Genomic DNA, 22,220 nt, shown 5'->3' on the forward strand with positions numbered 1-22,220 from the left:
TCTTAATATTAGTTAAAAGATAAATATTTTGGCACAGATGGCGTTTTATACGTATACTACTTGATTTTGGATACTCCGTCTGGGGAAACACGCACAAGTCACGTGGTTTGACACCAAGAATTCTTGGTGCATACGATTATCCGGTTGACTAGTTTCAGCTGCATGCGATTGGCTACTCACTCGTACACCGTGTAAATATTCATATTTCAGAATTTTAAAGACTCAACAACTAAGATGATGCGCATGCGCTATGTTAGGTTTAGACAATGTGTACTTGGGTACATTTATGAAAGTTCTGAAGGCTAGAAATTATTTTATATGCCTAGTACTAGTAGTCTGGTAAACATTTGATGGGAATGGGATCTTTGAAACATGAAAACTCGTCTTGATATATGATAGGCTAGCTTCTCCGCAAATCAAACATTGAATGGATCATTTATTACGCGGAGATAATTTTGATTTAATTCCCACCGAGACCCTGTCCTGTTCTGTGTGGTGGTGTAGCCCTGTTGTGTGCCGGTGGTATGTAGGCCTACTTCATTGGCGTTTTATTTGGCAGGTCATACGTGCGAGTTGAGTAGGACCTACGAAAGAGGCCTAGGCCAAGGACTAAACAATTAATAAACAAAACAACTTGGCATTAGTATTTTATATTTCAACAGTCTCGATCGTACATTAAGCACTGGTAGGCCTACGTACTCGATCTTTTTCATTTTGAAACAAAATGATCATTGGTTGATTCGAAATCCATATTTACATACCGCCCGCCCCATATAGCCAAATACGGTATGATAACCTACGGCATTCTTATCGTATGTTTGCGGTCTGCAAATCGATTTCTATACGTGTTTCACAAGTCTGTATTTTCAGACAAAAATCGCGGTCGAAATAAAAACAAATAAATAAAAAAAAAAGATAATACAGACTTGGGGCAAGTCTATATAAGTACAGGAAAATTTTCGAAAAAATGGCCGATTTTCGACCCTTTTATTTTTTGACATAAATGGTTACTATTGCATAAAAAACATGCGCAGAGTCGAATAATGGGTTCTGCGGATGTCAATTGTGCTATAGTAACCACTTTTGACATAAATGGTTACTATAGTATAATAAACATGCGCAGAGGCGAATAATGGGTTCTGCGCATGTCAATTGTGCTATAGCAACCAGTTTTGTCGAAAAATAAAAATGTCGAAAATTATCCATTTTTTGAAAAATCCCTGTATTATAGTACAGAGAAATTTTCGAAAAAAATGACCGATTTTCGACCCTTTTATTTTTTGACATAAATGGTTACTATAGCATAAAAAACATGCGCAAAGAAGAATAATGGGTTCTGCGCATGTCAATTGGGCTATAGTAACCAATTTTGACATAAATGGTTAAATAGTATAATAAACATGCGGAGAGGTTCTGAGCATGTCAATTGTGCTATAGTAACCAGTTTTATCGAAAAATAAAAAGGTCGAAAATTAGAAATTTTTTTTAAAAATCCCTGTACTATAGTACAGGGAAATTTTCGAAAAAATGACCGATTTTCGACCCTTTTATTTTTTGACATAAATGGTTACTATAGCATAAAAAACATGCGCAGAGGCGAATAATGTGTTCTGAGCATGTCAATTGTGCTATAGTAACCACTTTTGACATAAATGGTTACTATAGTATAATAAACATGCGCAGAGGTGAATAATAGGTTCTGAGCATGTCAATTGTGCTATAGTAACCAGTTTTATTGAAAAATAAAAAGGTCGAAAATTTGCCATTTTTTTTTAAATCTCTGTACAGGGAAAATTTCGAAAAAATGGCCGATTTTCGACCCTTTTATTTTTTTGACATAAATGTTTACTATTGCATAAAAACATGCGCAGAGTCGAATAATGCGTTCTGCGCATGTCAATTGTGCTATAGTAACCACTTTTGACATAAATGGTTACTATTGCATAATAAACATGTGCTATAAGTAACCAGTTTTATCGAAAAATAAAAAGGTCGAAAATTAGCCATTTTTTGGAAAAAAATTCCTGTACTATAAGTACAGGGAAATTTTCGAAAAATTTTTACTTTAGTTTTAAGTATTAATTTAAGAGGGAGAATATTCAATAATAATATCATTACGGTGTTCACATAGTCTCTCCGGGGTATTTAATTCTAAATATTCCAGAAATAAAATGAATACTCTAATAATAACTAAACAAGTTTAAGTGAGTATTTAATAAAATAATTATTGACAATTATTCGTAGGGCAGTACCAAATTATTTTATGTTTAAAACAACAAAATTACACAGCTTGCTGTGCAATTAACACCATTGTTGTGCACTTGAATGGGCTTCCTATGACATAATAGGTGTTAATATGTCAATTGAGTGAGTCTTTCATGGCATTTGTAGTTGAGTTAGTCTTTGGTGACAATAGTGCCACACACTTGTAATTGAGTGGTATTTTGATTTTTAAATTTCATATTTCTAGTTAAAATTTTTTATTTTTTGACAAAACTAGCTACCATGGCCATATAAGATGATGATAACACAATATACATGGCAATATTATCGCATAATTACTGATTTTTAAAAAGTTGATATTTTGGTGATTTTTCAAAAATTTCAAAAATTTCTAAGTTTTTATTTTTTGACAAAACTAGCTACTATGGCCATATAAGAGGATGATAAGACAATATATGGGCATATATGGCAATATTATCGCATAATTATTGAATTTTAAAAAGTTGATATTTTAGCCATTTTTCGAAAAAAATCCCTGTAATAGTACAGGAAAATTTACGAAAAATGGCCAAATTTTCGAGAAAAATAATCCCTGTACATAGTACAAGGAATTGTTTTCGTTGGAAACCATTTATCATTCGTCACAAATGGTGATATTTTAGCAATTTCAGTCAGTAAATTCTGTAGTGCTTCTGAAATGTTTTTTAAATTTGGTATTTCTAGTTTTGGTGAATTTATGCGCAAGTCCATTAGTATTTTGTTACATATTAATCTATCTAATAATATGAATGTGAAAACTGTGTGTGATAAACTGCTTGTTAATTCCATTTGATACCACTCCATGTTATTTATATATGCATTGAATTTGCGAAATACAAAAGTTTATATAACAAATTTTGGCACACATGATATGTTGTAGGCCTACCAATAGTTGTAGCAATAATGCTGATAGGACTACTAAAAGCATAAAAAGAAACAGTCAAAATTAATGTATTTGATTTATTAAAATTATACTATTGTTTCCATTTAAGAATCTATGTTCCAAAGATAAATATTCACAGTAAGGAAAGAAAGGAGGGCAGAGTTTAAAGGTTAAAGGTTAGTGTAAAATCATCTATTAAATATCCATGATTTAAATTTAATTAACAAACGAAACTCTTAAAATTATACTTTTTTTCTATTCAAAGAACATATGTTCCAAAGATAAAATATTCCCTGTTTATTGATAGGCGGAGCAGAGTTTAAAGGTTATAAGGTTTAGTGTAAAATCATCTAACCAATATTCATGATTTAAATTCAATTACAAAACGAAACTCTTAAATATTTTTTTTCTATTCAAGAATGTTCTAATGATAAAATATTATTTATTTATTACACTGTTTATTGATAGGGTGGGGGAAGGGGTGTCAGAGTTCAAAGGTTAAAGGTTACTGTAAACAGTTTATATTATTTTGTATCCAAGTACCCATAGGTTTTTCGTAGCTTAGTTTTCTTATTTCTGTTGCCATGTTTTTTCCACGGTTTTTGCATTAATCTTTCTTCAGCTGTCATGTTTGCGTTACTTGCATGCGTTGTGTAGTTAGACACTCTGGTGAAGTCTTTGACGCCATGTATTCCCTTGGAATGCCCGGCTAGTGATTGTTGTTGGAAGAATGCCTTATCAACAGTGTTCTCTGGTTGATGTTTATGCTGTAAATAAAAAAGTCTGACCAATTAACTTAGTGCTAAGTTATTAACGTTTGGGTCATTGAAATTTTGAATTGAAATTTATATTTATACTGGGTAATCTCTTCAGTCAAAGACTGGTCTCCCAGAGGGCCCAGTTGGTGATCAGTGGCTGTGATGTACTAATACACCAGGGTAACCCCCTACTCGTCTCGAAAGATGTACTAGGTTCTTTAAAGTGCCCACGAGCTAGATGTGTACACTGGACCTACGGTTTATAGTCCTTATCCGAGAAGACTCGTTCTACCACCAGAACCATAGAGTGAGTGAGCCTCGAACCCCTGCCGATGTTATGGCTACGTAATTACGGTTCCACTGTCTTAACCGCTCGGCCACTCACTCACTCAAGTGGGTGCAGTACCCACTGGGCTGGAATTTAACGATAGACATACTGATAGAGGCACCAACACCAGGCTCATGACCTGGATGTCATGGGTTCAAAGCACCTGGTGTATTGAGAACATATTACTGACCAATTGAGTTAAGTATTAAAACTACTATTGAGATAAAATAATTAAGTTTTGGGTTAATTTTAGGGTCACAGATAACTAAGAGCCTAAGAGGTCAAGGGTTAACATTCATAATTTCAGTATTTCAAGGTGCACTTGTTATTAACTTATAGTCTGTAAAAAATATAATGTTTGTAATCAATCAAAGTTTTGCCTGCTGACAGACTTCTGACTGACTGAGTTCAAATGTGCCAAGCTAGGTCAGGTCAATTGATGTGTCATCATCATCATCTGCACTTAGAAATCATCAGAACTGTGTCGAGGTACGGAGCAAGGAAACACGTCCCAATACAGTATTTCCGAATGCGTGCAATAAATGAACATGAAGTAGTTTGGTTTTCTGTAGTCTCAAATCGAAACCTCCATAATGTGAAAGGGGTACAAGCTAGGTATGTAGCCTATTAAAGGGGTTAGGTAGAGTTAGGTCCCTACCTTGATACCATCTTCAGAGACGACAATGACTTGTTTGTTCTTTGAAGACTTCTCTTCAGTTACCACTGGTTCTTGTGATGATTGGAAGTCTTCTGGCAGGATCCCAGGGGGTGGATGGCAGTACAAGAGACGCCCCTACATAAAATATAATAAAATTATTTAAATAAATAAATAACATAAATTTTCTTAAAATGTATTGATATTATTATGAAGACAAACATTACAATACTGTGGGTATCAGTGGCTGGATCTCAATGGAGATACAAATGAAGTAAGCACTGAACAAATGAAAATGCTGTGGGTATCAGTGGCTGGATCTCAATGGAGATACAAATGAAGTAAGCACTGAACAAATGAAAATGCTGTGGGTATCAGTGGCTGGATCTCAATGGAGATACAAATAAAATAATAAGCAAAATATCAAAATAAAGTAAAACAGCAAGAAAAAATTGCAGAGCTTTTGAGCAACACTTCCTCAGTGCATTAATGTATTATTTAACAGCTAACCCTATTCAGGGGAATCCCCTATTAGGAGACACTTTCCACTTTATTGGGTCTCAAAAATGTTGCCTTATACTTACATTTACAAAGTCTTTCAAAATCAGCCTAGATGCTCTATGTGCATCCGGCATTCCTTTTGTGTTCATGTAACCACGGATATCTAAAATCAATCAAATGTCACAATAAATTCCAAATTGATTTTAATCTAGTCAAAAAAGTGACATGGGTATTAACAATAACATAATATTTTTAAGTTTGTTTAGATGGATTTAAGCAAGTTGATACTCTTCGCCAAGCAAGACTATTGACACATGTAGTGCGCACCGCCGACAACAACTATTCTACGTAACCGCATACCTTCTGGGGCTAGCATTGAATGATGATTCAAGAAAAATAATTGAATAAAATTTTAGTAGTAGTAGTAGTAGATTGACTGCTCTGTTTTAACTTGCAAATTTGTACTGTGTGCGTTAATTGTTGTTAATGCAATCACAAACTTTGACAAAAATATACTTTAGATGTCATAAACAAATAATGATTTGTATAAATTGTTATATTTGTGCAAGATTAAACAAATATTTTCATTCAGTGAAAGATAACATGTTCTATTTTCACCTCATGAAAATATTTGTACCATTGCACTATTGCAATATTTATTTGTATTCTTTTCTTATAAACTTTCAGTTTATAAAGACTGATATTTTTCATAATTCATTTGGAATTGAAACATTCAATTTTTTGGACAGGAATAAGGGAATTTTTTAATAAAGGATAGGATTGATTTAGTGTAAACTATTGGCCTTTAGGATATTGTTTATTGCTTCCTCTATTCAGTTTCGTTTGTTTGGTTGGTATTGAGAAACTCCACTGTACATCCTAAACAAACCTAAACTTTCTTATTCAATTAAAACACAAGAAATGTAAACAACAGTACACAGTCTCTGGCTGTCATAGTCAAATGTCCACTTTTCTGTTCGTTCGGTCAGCAACAAGGAATCTACCTATGTCAATATTACGGTAATTCACAATATTTCTTTTATACATCAGAGGTTAAAAATACCGCATCTCAACCGGACCATGTAGGAGTTTATTGTGACGGGATAACAGACATCATTGAAGGAGAAGAAGTAGACATTTCATGCGAAATAATCCAGAAATATGACAACCAGGACCTTAAATACGAATTCACAATTGGATGGATTCAAGGAACACACAACATTACGCAGTTTTATCACGCAGATTATGATATAACAATTAATCAGACTTTAAAAGGTTTCTTTTCTGGAAATGGGATATTTTTCTTCTGTATTTCAATAGAGAACAGTATTAGTTTCTATAGAGTGACAATGACGGTTCACCCGCAATTAATGGCAGAGGTTAAAAGGTTATATGAAACACCTGAAGTTGATGTGAACCAGAATTGCTTTAAGTGTTATGCAGATGGTGGATCTTGTAACAAGAAAATGTATAATTGGAGTTTAAGTGGAGCGGAATCTCGGGATCAGTTTTACAATGAAAGTGAAAAATGCTTTGGTAATTTACCAGCCGGTAACTACACTGTTAAGTGTCTGGTGAGTACAATCGTACAGGAAAGATCTGATGAGATGGAATTCACAATCAAAGATGGCATGAACAGAGACAGAACGACTAAATCTCAAGATATTATTAATGTCACAGTAATACCAACAATATCTCAAGATATTAATTACGCCATGCCAACAGAAACCATGGCAACTAATACAATAACAATAATACTTTTAACCAGTAATATTACAATGATGATTGGACTTGTGTGCGTGGTGTGTTTTTACAAACTTAAGAAACATGGCAGCACATCACATGTTATATACTATCAAAGAAACCCGGACTCATCTGGTAGTGAATGTTCCGATGATCTACAGAACATGGATGAACCAATTTATTATGAGATTAATGATAGTACAGTAGAACTTTCTGAAAATGCATTTTAAAAGGTTTAATTCCTTTATGCTATTGTTCTACTGAATACATTCTTTTTTCAGTAGTTAGGTAGTTAACCTAATGTAATAACATGTCTGGTGACTCCCTAGAAGGTGAAAAATATGGTGGATATGCGGTGGATAATTTTTGCTATAGAATGAAAATAAAACTCTGAAGTTGAATAAAAATACTAGAAACGTAAAATTCAAGTTAAATTACCTATATTTAGTCATCTAATAACATTTTTACTAAACTGTTTATTTTTCATAGTTTTTTTTTAAATGCCTTTCTACTTATAAAAGAATAGAGATTTTACTGTGTAATTTGAACTATCCCCCCACTGGTAAGAAAGTGCTTATTTTCTACAAGCTCGTTTAACACAAATAAAATACCAACAATTATGAAACAAAGGGGATTCTATAGATCGATAATTATTGGAATGGAATATGATCAATAGAAATTGTTTGCCCGAATAAAGAATTATTTTTCAGGGGGACAATACATCTTTAAGAGGCAGCCACTGGAATGACATGTACAATAACCGCTAAACCTGCTAAATAATTGGATGGGTCATGTCGAACAAAAACTCATCAAAAAGAATTCAGAAATCTATAATGCTGTCCAAGTTATAGGAATAGGTGTGCAGTATATATGTATCAAATGAATACATAATTTATTTCAAAAATGTATATGCTGTCTATATGTTATGATAATACATTATTAGAGAAAAATCTTTATCAAAATATGAGAGAATAAAAAAATAAATAAGAAATTTTAAAAGTCTTAATAAGAATAGGTGATGCAGTATCAAATAAATAATTAAATACATCATTTATTCAATTAATTATCCAGTTACTTACATGCGTAAGCATTGACCAATTCCATGGCTGTTGGAGGACGATTTGGATCTTCTCCCTCCTTTGGTTTTATTATAGTAATTCCATACGTTGCCTCCAACACTTGTCGGGAAATAACCTGTGTTAAGTGAGACATAGTCAAGGTAGAAAACACTTAATTTATAATTCTAATTAACAACACATGATTATAACTTTCTAAAAATAATGTAATAGAAATTTCTTATTACAGAGGCAAACAAAATAAGCACAATATTTTAACACTTTATTCAAAAATGTATCCAAGAACAGATACAACCATAGATACATAAAATCAGCACAGGTAATATAAAAATGCGTTTGAATGCCCAAAGCCTCTAATCACTCCATATTATTGTCCCAGTCATTTTAAATCAAACATGTATGGAAACATAGTCCCATAATACAGGTAATAATCAGCGTAGTTTGTGCTTTGACCGTGATCAAGTATCCATTTGTACACCTGGGTAAAAAGAGGCAAACTTAAGTAAAGTGTCTTGTCTAAGGACACGAGCGTAAGACTTTTAAAAACTATTGATCTTGCAATGTCCAACACACATTATGCCACATGCTCTCACTTAATCAACATGCTTATTTGCAATATTGGAAGAGTAATGTGTTAATCTCAGTGTACAGGTCCATTTCAACCCCTTTTGTCTGTTCATGGCAAGAGCAGAACTATGGCTGCCTTCAAGGGTCTGTGGAGGAACCAACCCGAAATACCTCAATTGAGGATGAATGATATTAACAAAAATTAATTTTCGATTAATTTAATCTAAATACTAAAGGATATAAGAGTGATAGCTGGTTTGAAATCTCTCATTTGGTCGATTGGTAACACTCCGTTGGTGATCATCTCGGCTTTTGTTGAGACAAAGGACGGCATAACAAGTCCAGGACAGTCACAAAGCATCAGGTTTGAATCTAGATATAATGTCTGTATTAAGAAATAAAAACATAGACATTCTAAAATTGAAAACATACTGTTTGTAATACCTTCAGTGAAAAATATCATTTACATTTATTGTCATTACATATAAATATATATAATACATCAAATCAGATGGTCAAATCATGGGATTATACTCAGATGGTCAAAAGAAATTCTGCCTGGCCATCAGGCAATGAAGAATCTATTGTAAAGAAGTCCAGCTTCTTATATAATAATGTCGAGTTTAATGTTTTATTAATACAGTCCAAGTCTAATTGATCACAAGACAAAGAAACATTACTTTAATTGTTAATTGTCTAGAAGTTTTAAATTTGTTTTCCAATTCCTTTTTATGTCTACGTTTACAGTATTCATTTTTTTCTTTTTCTTTCCCTATTTTTTTAAATATTTTGTATATAGACATTTTATATTGTCAAACATCAGCTGTAATTGAGAACATTGTAGCTGTTGGAATGTTTTCGTGCCAATAAAAAATAGCAAACATACCTGGAAATGCTTTGTTCTACCAGGAGTAGCAGATACCTGCACTTTCTTGCACTGGAGTAGAGCGTTTATTGTTGAGCTTTTACCAACGTTAGGATAACCAACCTAAACAAAATTGAATGCATCCATAAACATCTATAATTACAATGGTTTATTTTCAGATTTAAACAAAATCACTTAGCAGGCTACAGAAATACAATCGCAACTAGTCGCTGTTCACAACAAAATTAGAACAATACATAACTATATAAAAGTAGTCAGCAATTTATTTCTTTTTTTTATAGTGACTTACCAATCCAATTGTAAGTTGTCCCTCTGTTACTTTTGTACCGTTGTGCGATGAATTAAGAAGTTCAAGCAATTGTTCACCGTTAAGAACTGCACAATCTAAGTGGTCTTCATTTTGTGTTTTTTCTTCTTCCAAATGTTCATCATTTAAGTTTTTTTCCCTTTCTTTATCTTTCAAATCAATGTCTGTTAATTTTTCTAATACAACTGATGATTCTGTTGTATCATTGTTAACATTTGAATTTTTACAGTCATTTTCATTGGTTGCTTCTGTAGATAAGAGGTTGTCTGATTGGTCAGAATTTGAATAATTTATGTCAATTTCATTGGTTGCTTCTGTTTCTAAAGCACAATCTGATTGGCTGTTTGCTGAGGTTGTATGTGTTTCATTTAAAGATGTTGGATTTGATTGGTCTTCATAATCTTCTAATGGTTCTTGAACATCTAGGAAAAAATATGAACAAAGTAATATTTTTTCATGATTAGTTTTTATTATCTTAATCAAAATTATCTAACCATACATGTAATTTATTGTAATGCTCGGTTCCCACTAAAATGCAACGCTAGAACATTAGGGCAACGTAAGTTTGATTAATCACCAGCAATGGATTACTGTCGCTTTCATTGGTCAACTCGCTTGTGTTGCGTCCATGTCCTTTCTAGTGGGAACCAAGCTTAAAAGTGCAAATATCACTGATCACTCTAAAAAATAATAATGGAATGAAATTCTTTATTGAATGCTTATAGCAGCCAAGCTATAATAATTACATAATACAATTTAAGTAAACTCACTGATTCCATTAAACCTGTTGTCTGTGGTAACATTCAAATGCTCCTCATCTTCCACATCATCTTCATCCTCCTCATCTTCAACTTGATTAATTTTCTGACTTTCATCTGTTTTTTGTTCATTTTTTAACTAAAACGAAGGATGAAAAACATATCTTTAAAATCAAAGATAAAATACACAAATCAACAGTGTTGTTGGTAGTCTAAAAGTAACACTTACTTGGATAAACTAACAATAGCACATACTCTCCAGAGGATGGGCTACTGTAAAAAGTTTCTAGAGCGCCCCTCTACCATAATGGACTAATCCGCAACCTTGAAATTATGTGGGAATGTCCCAATTTACTCAGAATTGTTGCCAGTAATTATCCCAATTTGCTCAAATATATTTGGCTACAAGGCTAATCAAGATGGTAAATAACAATAATAAAATTAAAGACAGAGGCTCATAAAATGCTACCTTCTCAATTCTTTCTGTTTCTGCCTTAGCTGACCAGAAGGCTACTTGTATGCCTTGATCATTAAAATATTTCTTCCATTTCTGTCTCTGCTCATTGGTCAACAAATCAGCTTTATTCACAAGAATTATGTTATCCTTCATCGGGTCCACTTCTTTTACATAAGTTTCCTAAAAATAAAATAAATTTGATGAAGAAGATATGGGACAACCGGTCAAGAAAATTACTGTGTTGGAACTATTAATATGCTTTAGATTACTACTGTCATTTTTCCAAGTCATCCATTTTTGTGACAAGCCTTTACCTATAAAATGTCCACGTCTGTGATAACAGAATGCTGGAAACGATCAAATTAGGTCAAACCAAACTTAACATATGCGATTTGTACCTCCATATATAAAGGCCTTATATTAGGTTATGGCAAAAAAAAAATTTTCACAATTTTGAAATGATACCTTTTATTAAAATAAGCGGACTACTCATCTTAATAAATATATAAATAAACTACAGTAATAAAAAAAAAGTACCAGATCTGGGCATCTAAACATGAGTGGATTTCGTGCATCAACGATTTGGACAACGGTGTCACTGCGTTCAATGACCCGCCATAGCTGGCGCCAGACTTCCAGGTTGCGTTCAAATGGAGTCATCAACATATGCATTTCCTCTTGAATACTAGAAATGAAGAAAAATCAATTGTAAATAAAGCTTTTCTACTAGGCAAATTTATCCGTGCAAATTCAATGTTTTCTTACAGAGACGCAATGCAAGGACGTAAGCACAAAGTAAGTGGTTTGTTCAATTACAATGGATTACGATGGATTATTCAAACTGTCACTTGTCATTAGACAAAGTCTCGTTTGTGTTGCTTTAAAGAAAATAGATGCAAATTCAATATTTTTCAAGAGTGCTCATGAATGCATGACAAATCATTTCCTGATTTGAACAAAATTAATCAAGGATTAAATGCCAAGTTGACGAATCAATGCTATATATTATAGTTCCAGTGAGTGGCCAAGCGGTTAAGACAGTGGGACAATAATACCTTGCCATATTAACATCGGCAAAGGTTCGAGCTTTGCTCGCTCCATGGTTTTGGATAAGGACTATAAACCGTAGGTCCAGTGTACACATCTGGCTCATGTGCACTTTAAAGAACCTAGTACATCTTTCAAGACGAGTAGGGGGTTACCCCGGTGTACTAGTATACACACAGCCACTGTCACAAGACTTGATTGTCAGCATACGCTGTTTATGGTCACCCTCTATAAATAAGGTGTAATAAACACTGTAAATAATAAAAGTGTGAATCCATTGTTACTGTGTGTCCTAGCATAATGTATATGCATACTGTACTGAACAAACACTGAGATATGAAAATATGGCGTAAATAAAATTATTTTGTAGTAAGAAATGTTGTTATTGAATGCTTACACAGCATTGTGTTTCCTCCATTTCAGAAAGCTGTCTCGTTCCATCCTCTCCAGTTCATCTGGTGTCGTAGTTGAATCCCATTGTGGTCTAAAAAAAATGATTTTGTCCATCTTTATTTTTCATGTTCTGGGAGACTATAAGTCTCAACTTGGAAAAATTAAATATTGGGATAGCTTGACAAGAGAGGGCGCTATGTAAATTAAATAATATCAAACTATAGAGGGCATTTTCAAAAAACAAAATCTATGGGTATGCCAGGTACTTTGCAGGCATATTTGGCAATGCATTTTAGTTAACCAATTAAGTTCAAATAATACATTTATATATTATTGAGATGTTTTAATGTATATTTAAAAAAATATTATTAAAATGGGATAAATGGCCTTTTTTTAGCACGAGATTGGGAGAGACTCAAAGTATCAGGAAATGCGAGTTGAGAGGTATGCACTATATCTTTAAAATTACGATCAAATAACATTAATACCATGACAACAAATAAATTGATTTTTATCTACCTTCTTGGTATGGTAAGAAGATCTTGATTCTTAGCATGTTTCTCTTTAATTTCTTCCAATTCTTCCTGGCTGGGTAATCCAGTATGTACATTAGGATCAATGACCTGTATGTTCAGTTTCTCTAGTACAAAAACATTTAGGGTTAATAAGAAAGAACATTTCATCCAAACCAAATCTATGACACTGCAAATTAAAAAAACGAAAATAGGCCTAGTTAATGAAGATGACCGTTAAAGTACCTGCAGCGAATTCAGTTCCAGCAAGTTCAGCGGTCGCAAGAAAATCATCTAAGTTGCTCTGTTCGGTGACAGACTGCAAGTTAAGGCGCCCCCAATCATAGCCGTCTTGCAGTTCACTAGTGTGCATCTGTTGATAAAAAAGAATATATATATATATATATATAGGCCCTGGTACTTTAGTATAAGTAGGTTATTATAGGAATACTTAGACTATACTCTCTTTAATAAAGTAAACAAACTGGCTGCCTCTACGCCTAGTCGTAAATCCAATCCTGATTCTATATTTACACCGATATTGCGCCTCCTATAGTTTTTGATAAATACTAATAGGTTATGATATCGGTTGATTGTAAAGAAGCTGGATGGCTGAATGGGTAGTGCTTGGGCCTCGTAATGTAACGCTGTAGCATTAGGATAGGGATCGAAACTCGTTTTTTTTTTAAACATTTTTGTTTTAGTTACTCACCATCTTCTTTATTGATCATCATTTTCCTAGAGGGATTTTTTTTTTAGGTTACGAGGGCCGGAGGTCTGAGAAAGAGGGCCTTGGCCCGATCGGGCCAATAAGCATAGATATAGAATCTAGCTTACTTGTTGGATCTACGGGCGCAGGGGTCCGGGTAGGCCTAGCCTAGATGCAGCCACTGCGTAAAGTAAAACTAGGCTAGTATGTATTATATATCTTTATTAATGTTGCATACGACACCATACTTTAATTGCTCTAAATTTACATGGGCTTTAAGCATATTTGATTTGAAAAACTTCCCTTAGGCCTAGGCCTAGTAGGCTAAAGGTAGGATTGGTAGGCGGAGACTCAGTCGAAAAAGGTGGTCAGCAGCCCAGAGTTTACCACACAAAATGCAACATCGACAGGCCTAGCACTTACCCATGAACTATCCTTTGTCTTCTTCACTTTTGAACCCTTGAATCTGTCTTTAATTACAAGAGAACCCAAGTTCGCAGTTGCTGCTTTCTTTTTACCAGGCATTCTTGATATTTTACAGATTTACTGTCGTTTATAAAAGCAATCTGCTTCTAGAAAACTTCATGTGCTCTCACGACTTTAATTTTGTGTTGTGAAATCAGAACAGAAAGAGGGCGATATTTATAGAAAATTGGCAGAGCGTCATTCTTACACTGTATATTATTATACGATAAAGTTTAACCAAAGATCTTTGGTTTATTAACAAATGAAATGGTGATGTCATACACAGAGAAGTGAAAAAAAACCAAAATGTGCTATATACGAAGATAACACTTCTATAAATTCTTTAAAAATCTGAAATACAACATTTCATGGGCCAACCATCCACCCCAACTTATTATAAAGTTTCCACTTAGGTATTCATCATATTCAAAAGGGCTTTTAGTGCATGGCCTCGATTCTCACATTCTGCGGAAACAAGTAAACAAATAAAACGACGAAGAACAATATATTTCAAACAATCTCGGAAAATTTATTTAAACATTATTTGGTTCCAAACGTAAAAAGCGAATTTCAGAAATCGATGTTGAATACCACACACACCTTGTATGAAAATCAAACAATATCGTTTGACGCATAGCATCGGATATAAAAAAAATTGATATTCGTAATTATCATTGTCTTTTTCTTCTTCGTCATTAGTTGTAGGCCTACCAAGGCAATTGGTTGTAGGCCTACGAGTCATCAAGAGGAAGCCGTTCAGTGTTCATTTACTAAGTTGTGATGATAACCCACATAGCGACCCCAATTTACCCGGTTAAATAACTAAGCCAAAAGATCGTATGCGATCCTTTGCTAAGATAAGCTGAATAAAGTTGTTGTGTTGCCGACGTTTGTTTATGCTTAGGTGTTTCATCATCAATTGCAATGTAAATTCCAAAATTTCTATATAAGAAAAACACAATACGTTTAATTCTAGTCAAAGTGTTACGGTGGATGCCTAATAACAGGTGAAAAGGCATTTGGAAACCTGGGTGGTATTTCCAGGATTTTAAAATAGTGTTCCCCATGGCCTAACAATTTTTTTAAAAAGTGCTGAATTAAATGTGATGTCGTATCTGCATTGTACGTTTCGGAATTGCGCGGGTCGAAACCAATGTCAGAGTTAACTATTTATGCTTAGGTAGGTAAACCGTTCATTCCCTCCACGATTCCGGTAGTAGCATGCAACACTGGAGACAACAATAATGATGACAGCAGCAACACTGCACCCGACGATAATTCCTCCATAATTAGACTCCACTGAAAAAAAAGAAGAAACTAAAGTGACGACGTGATTGGGTCGGTATACCACATTTCGATTATTCATTATGCGTGTTCTAATGATAAAGGCGATGTAAAACCATCGCCTTTCAAGCATTTAAACTCCGTTTTAGTTAGGCTCAACCCTAAAGTATAGATGTATCTAAGTGAGGCGCGAAAATAGGTATGTCCGGCTCGCGGAAACAATCCATTTTTGTTTCATAGTTCGTTATAACCATAACAGTTATAGGCCTCAGTATTATTTATTTTATGCACATTTTATTTTGGGGTTGATGTGACCCACCCACACCGCCACCTCTTATATGTATTGGGATCGATATATAGGTTGGTGGATGTTGACTTCTTCCTTTTTGTATTGTCGACAAACCTCTAAAAAGCGGATAAATCAGTTTTTCCCACCCAACATTCAAACTTGGATCAGAGCCCTTGATCGGTGTCCTGGGGCTAGGTGAATCGTAGGCCTACTCACCAGCACATCCATGAGCAATATAAGGTGCATCTATTCCATTATCAGCCACGCATTTTGCTATACCTGTCTTACATGCTTCAGCATTTATTTCATTTGTGGTAACGTCGCCGCTTCCAGACGCAACTGTGAATTCATTTGATTTGATTGTCACTTTTGCTGTTGGCCAACAGTCCGATTTGCAAGTAGTCTTGCCGTTTTTATAAACAAAACTCGTCACTGTGCAATCTAGCATGACATAAAAGAATATTATTAGGAATTATCTCCGTCGACATACGTCATTTTCGTCTCAAACGTTGGTAGTACGACCCTTTTCATAGCCACCTCCAATTGTCGCCGTAGTCAGATTACCAACGCCATCACCCTAGTCGTCATCAATACCACCATCAGTGTCAGCGCTGTCGTCGTGTCGGTGTCACCACTGTCGTACAAACCAGGAAAGAGTGGAATTTATGAGTGTAATTTCACTGCACTCATTCCTGGTACAACCGACGTTATGTCAACACAGTGTCACCCTAGTCATTTAATCATCATCCATCACAAGTTGTTACCCTGCGTCAACATCCAGTTCAACTCTAAAGATGTTGGCTTTAACAAAATTTGCTGTCATGTCGTCTACATCCTTGTCCGATTACATACATTGAACGCTCATTGAAAATGCAAGTCTTCCGCTTCCAACACCATCGTCAACGATGCATTCAAACATCCCGTCGTCGGCCTTCTGAACCTCACTTATCATAAATGAAGCGCTACTATTTGTCGAGGTAGTATCGATGCTATAACGACCATTTGGGTTATCTTTGTTCGACTGCACCAGTAAGTCCTTGTTCTCTCCGTCATTCTTCAGCCGATAGAACGCGATGAAATTGAGTGTCTTCCCTGACGACAGTGAATAGCCAAACGAGATATTCGCTCGTACTACTTCATGAAGGATTACCACACCAGGTCCCGTGACAACGGGTGATGTGTAGCTGTAACCTGGTATATGAAACAAAAAACGTTATGTAATATTCAACATAATATAATGATTATTATTTTATTATTCTCACGGAGGATTACCACACCAGGTCCAATGACGACGGGTGATGTGTAACCGTTACCTGAAATAACAGGCATTATGTAATATTTAAATAAATAAATAAATGTATCAAAGTAGTAGTATAGGCCTATAGTAGTAATACTAATAAGTTAACGTATATTATCTTAGGCCTACATCTATTTCAGATCGCAGAGAACCATTACACAGTCAGTTCAATATTATATCCCTACATGGCATGGACAGCAGTTTAAAGGGAGATATCCGTATTTCGTGCTGCGTTGATTTCCTGTAAAACGATCGGGGCTCTGGTAAATATGGGGTCGGCTCTGGATACCAAAGGAGCACTGAGGCATCCCCTTGCCATGGAGAGAGGGAAATAAGTCTGTGCTCAACGATAACAGAAAAGACGTGCTCACATTAAGTTATGTAAATGTAATGACTTGATATCTTATACACAACTTGTAGTGAACCAAAATACCAACCTACCTGATTTTAATAACACTGAGACTGTGATAAGCAGGCCTACGAAGATTCTGAATCTGAAATAAATCAAAACCAGTATTGTTACATTTATACAATTTCTGATTCCTAAACTGCCTATATACTACTTAGATCGAGGCCTACTATGACTAGTACTTTAGGCCTATACAAGTAAAAATGTCGTTTAAAAAAGCCAAAACAAAATTATTTCTACCGAGGATCCATCGTTAAGTTTGTTATGTAGTCTATAGCTAGGGGTCAAAGTAATATTTGTTATAAAAGATTATATAACTTACCGTACTAGACTGATAATATTATGTAAGGATTATCAATGTTATACCAGTGAAGGCGCTCTTCTTTGATTAAACAATACCCGATAGGCTAGGTGAATAAGCGAGATGGTGAATTAAATATTTTGGTCAAATTTGAAAATGGCATAGGCGCGCCTACTTCTGGAGTAAAACAGTTTGGAATAATCAATAAATAAAGTTCACAATGACTCTCCATGTTACGGTTACACGTCACTCACCAACTTCTGCAGTAATAGTCGTCCTCCTACTGAGGGAATACATATCATGAGATATGTCCAGCATCATACTTTAATGCTGCGCTCAAAGGGCTTTTAAACTACATGGTATATGGTATTGAAGTTTATATTTGCTACACCTACAACAGGGGCGGACGCAGAGGGTGTTGCCCGGCAACACCCTTAATTTCATACTAAATTGTTTTTTTCTGCCACTAAATTAAAATTTAGATCCCACTTCATCATAGGCATATATTAACCATTAACGTCGTTATAGAAGTCCAGTGTTGGAAGAGTCTATATGTAAATTGACTGACTGCAGCGTAAAATTAACCGCGCACAATTATTTAACGGCGGTCATTAGATTTTTTTTTTCATTTCTCTACGTCCGTAAAATTAGGCCGAATTTCCGTAGTAATTACAAACTACTAATAACAACATCCGTAGTAATCCGAAAAAAAAAATCGTACGATTTGAGAAAACAAATGGCTTCCTGATCCATCGATACGAATTTGGAACCCGAATCATGTACGTACTCAAATCGTACGAATTCAGTGTGAACGATTCGTATGCTTTACAACTGAACCCATTATCCATGATATTTTTCTCATGGTACCTCAAGAATCCGAGCGCGGTGTGAAAGCAGCTTAATAAATGAGCTAGATCGTGTACACCAATGCACTATGTGGCATGGTATTCTAAACTACCAAACAGTATTGTATTAAATAAGAAGTTCCTTAATCGTTTGATCTATTAGGCATAGTAATTATTATTAGGTCAACTCTGTAACTAATGCACTACCCGATACTGAATACTTTAGGCCTACTCTGTTCAATCCGTTACACGTAGACCAAAGCAACAAATTATGTTGACCAAAAAAAAGAAAATTAAATACTGACGTACCCGTGAAGTGCTCATTAAAACCATTTTATGGTACATGAAAAAAAGGTTCCCGTATTCATAAAAAGAAAAAAAATACATGATAATACAAAGTTAAAAACAAAATAAATATTTTTATGGTTAAAATTAGACTTGTTTTACTGCATGTGATTTGTTGTTTTTACCTAAAATGTTGAGAGCATCATCTTGCATTAATTCCTTGGTGATGAGTTGTGGTAGTCCTCGTACATGAAAAGAAAGTGTATAAAAGTTATAAACAACATTTTGTATGGTAAAAAAATCGCAAATTAGGCTCGAAGTTGTTGTTTTTACCTAAAATGTTGAGAACATTGTCTTGCATGAATTCCTTGGTTGTCGTAGTTCCCGTCGTACATGAAAAGAAAACAATATATAAATTTATAAACAAATATTTATAAGTAAAACTTTAATTTAACAGTTACAAGCTAGACTCGAAATATATGATTGGTTAATTACTTACCTAACATTTCGGGGAAATGTTGTTGTGGTGGTTGCCGTAAATCTAGGGAAAAAATACAAAGCTATGAAACAATAATATTTGTGTGTAAACGCTTAATTCAACTAGGTTAAGCCAGACTCAACCTTAAATTAATAACGAATGTGATTGTTTTACATGAAATATATATAACTTTTGCTTGAACAACATCATCTCCAAGTCGATTTCCTGGTAGGTTGTAGAGTAGTGCCCTCGAAAAGAAGTATAAATCAAAAGAAAAGAATTCAGAGTTATAAAAATTAACTTACAAGTGTCAAACTACTTTATATTACTTTTATTGAAATTAATTAAAATTGCGATTGAATATTCTTACCGGTATTCATCCGAGATATCAGTCGTGGCAGGGTTTCGTGAAAACGAAAAAAAAACAACAAATTATAAAGTTATACTAACTGTAGCCTACAGTACTTTTTTAAGTATATGCTAAATCTTAAAAGTAAAAAAAATAATATTATTTTAAATACAATACAGTAAGTATTTTACCTATGACGTGTTAAAGGATTGTCCTGAATAAACGTCATGTATACCGTAGTTGCTGATTCGTTGGCAAACTAAGATAGAAAAAAAAATACAATAGCATTAACACATTATAATAACTAATAATATAATAACTAATATAGGAAAAATATAACGCAAGGGTGCCTGTAGGTTTCTCAATATAGAATCATTAGCATTATTAATTATATATTAAAAGAATTATTATAGTGATTAATCTAGCTAGTTATTTACATTACATTTTTAATTTATTAACTTTGGAAATTATACACAATAATTAAAAAAAATCGTATATACTTACTTAGATACGATACTTACTTAGATACGATACTTACCAATAGCAACAGGTTCATTTTAATATTGTTATTGTTATATATACTATTATTATATTTATTTTTGAAACTTAAGTATGAACATAAGACACTTAAATAGAGAGAGAAACAAACATTGATGAATATGTTTTTTATATTATTACTGATGTTTGTGTTATCAATATTACTACTATATTATTCGTTTAATATTTGAACGCCACGAATGTGAATAATAACAAATTATGTTTAAATCAAACGCTGGTTAATACCCCGGCATGTTGGAATTATCTTTTCATTTTCTTGTATGGTATTCAAGATGTTAATTACAAGACCTAGAGATAGCCGATCATCCGCATTGAATGCCGTACAAGCCTGCCCAAGGTCAATCATCTCCCTACTTCCAATTGCTAGTGCTATGATCTTCAAAGCATGACCGACGGAATACACGTCACCCTTAACTGAATCGCTAGCACCATTTAGATATTTTTCTGGTGCTAAGTCTGGATAATCTTGTCGGAACTTTAGGCCCTCGTCCATCGATGAAAAGGTTAACTTCTTATGTTCTCTTGGGTATTGCAGTCTGCATGCCATCCCAAAATCTGTAATCTTCGCTCTATATGTGATTCCATCGTGGTGGATTAAGATATTTCTAAGCGCTACGTCATTGTGAAGCAGTCCTCTTTGATGGATGGTATTGAGGGCAGTGACCACTTCTATTGCCATAGACATACATTCAAGCGCACTTAATGAAGGTTGTCCTGTTTGCAATACCTGCAGAAATGTTGTACTGGACATGCTGCGAATGTTGCCAATAAACTCCTGTACCATACAGCATACTTGACCTTGGCGAAAAACGCCAAAGACTTGAGGAACAGAAGGTAGATCGTATAAAAACTTCATAACACGCGCTTCCATAACCATCTGGTACCATGCTTCATCAGGATTGTTATAACTATCCAAAAAGGCCGTTTTGACTGCGACAAGGAGCTGATGACCTGGAAAAAGATTTGATGACATCAAGTCAACACGTCCATAACTTCCCTGCCCAAGACGTACGGGATTACAAAGGTGAGAGACGCACGTACTATCCAACAACCTCATAGGCGGCAGCATTTCCGAAAGTTTTGCTGTAGCATCTCTACAGTTAAGGACGGATGTTGGTGAGGTGGTGGTGTTACTTGTCGATGCACTATCGAAGCTACTTACAGATGACAATGGCCATTGCGATGAAGAAGATGATGGAACACTACCCAAACGTTTCCTTTGTGAAAGCTCACCAGTTGATAACGCGGATGTTGGTTTTTGTAAAATACACCGGGATAGAGAAGCGGCAGATGCCGAGGATGATGACGCCGCACTACGATCACGTTGCCTTGGGAGACTGATTTTTCCGGGTGATAGACCTGGTATGGCAAGTATCTGGCCAAGAGAAAGCGCGAATGTCGATGACCGTGGCTTCACAGACGACTGTGATGATGATGGTGGTGATGATGGTGATGATGATGATGATGATGACGACGACGACGATGATGATAATGACGACGACGACGACGACGACGACGATGACGACGACGATGACGACGATGACGAACTCAAGTTGCTATCCGCTGATTCATTACTTCTGATACAAAAAAGATGAATTACTGCTGTCCAAATCTTTCTAAATATTGACTTTCTTCTTGCTTTCTGGGGTACATCTTGTTGAGATCTACTTAATTCAAAACAAAAAAATAATTAATTCATAACAGTTACACTAGATTATTCGATAATAATTTCAATAGTAGACCAAGTTCCAGCAGTACTAAAGAATAGCGATCAGCTTTCTAGGCCGACACTCAGCATGTTATCAGGGCTATGCCATA

At 34.7% G+C, this 22,220-nt stretch overlaps 2 protein-coding genes across 4 annotated transcripts; both read right to left on the minus strand.

The window, feature by feature from the left end:
- Positions 1-3,217: 3,217 nt before the first annotated feature.
- On the minus strand, positions 3,218-19,405 carry LOC140045159 (large subunit GTPase 1 homolog). Of its 3 annotated transcripts, XM_072089936.1 has the most exons (15): positions 19,351-19,405; positions 19,203-19,259; positions 13,380-13,506; positions 13,141-13,261; positions 12,626-12,712; positions 11,719-11,866; positions 11,194-11,361; positions 10,737-10,863; positions 9,949-10,388; positions 9,660-9,761; positions 9,015-9,158; positions 8,210-8,333; positions 5,471-5,550; positions 4,890-5,024; positions 3,219-3,912 (listed from the first exon to the last, which is right to left on the minus strand). In XM_072089936.1, exons 3-15 carry the CDS (start codon positions 13,504-13,506, stop codon positions 3,670-3,672), a joined length of 2,046 nt encoding a protein of 681 aa, XP_071946037.1. In that variant the 5' UTR covers positions 19,203-19,259; positions 19,351-19,405; the 3' UTR covers positions 3,219-3,669. The 3 variants fall into 3 exon arrangements, with proteins under 3 accessions (XP_071946036.1, XP_071946035.1, XP_071946037.1); XM_072089935.1 differs by having other exon boundaries at positions 3,218-3,912; positions 19,042-19,398; XM_072089934.1 differs by lacking the exons at positions 19,203-19,259; positions 19,351-19,405 and adding an exon at positions 14,266-14,438 and having other exon boundaries at positions 3,218-3,912.
- LOC140045160 (uncharacterized) lies at positions 14,835-18,315 on the minus strand. The gene is made up of 4 exons (XM_072089937.1): positions 17,619-18,315; positions 16,733-17,071; positions 16,097-16,321; positions 14,835-15,606 (listed from the first exon to the last, which is right to left on the minus strand). The coding sequence occupies exons 2-4, from the start codon at positions 16,830-16,832 to the stop codon at positions 15,470-15,472; spliced, it is 462 nt and encodes a 153-aa protein (XP_071946038.1). The 5' UTR covers positions 16,833-17,071; positions 17,619-18,315; the 3' UTR covers positions 14,835-15,469.
- Positions 19,406-22,220: the final 2,815 nt, after the last annotated feature.

Source organism: Antedon mediterranea, chromosome 3 (genome assembly GCF_964355755.1).
Source record: "Antedon mediterranea chromosome 3, ecAntMedi1.1, whole genome shotgun sequence".
Taxonomy (NCBI): domain Eukaryota; kingdom Metazoa; phylum Echinodermata; class Crinoidea; order Comatulida; family Antedonidae; genus Antedon; species Antedon mediterranea.

Excerpts from the sequence above, each read along its gene's own strand:
- LOC140045159 (XM_072089934.1), bottom strand. The coding sequence starts at position 14,367 with ATGCCTGGTAAAAAGAAAGCAGCAACTGCGAACTTGGGTTCTCTTGTA. Across the intron at positions 9,159-9,659 it reads GTAGAACAAAGCATTTCCAG|ACATTATATCTAGATTCAAA; the intron begins GTATGTTTGCTA and ends TTCTTAATACAG. Across the intron at positions 8,334-9,014 it reads TCAAACCAGCTATCACTCTT|TTAACACAGGTTATTTCCCG; the intron begins ATATCCTTTAGT and ends ACTATGTCTCAC.
- LOC140045160 (XM_072089937.1), bottom strand. The coding sequence starts at position 16,832 with ATGATAAGTGAGGTTCAGAAGGCCGACGACGGGATGTTTGAATGCATC. Across the intron at positions 16,322-16,732 it reads ATTTTCAATGAGCGTTCAAT|ATTGCACAGTGACGAGTTTT; the intron begins GTATGTAATCGG and ends ATGTCATGCTAG. Across the intron at positions 15,607-16,096 it reads TATTGCTCATGGATGTGCTG|TGGAGTCTAATTATGGAGGA; the intron begins GTGAGTAGGCCT and ends CTTTTTTTTCAG.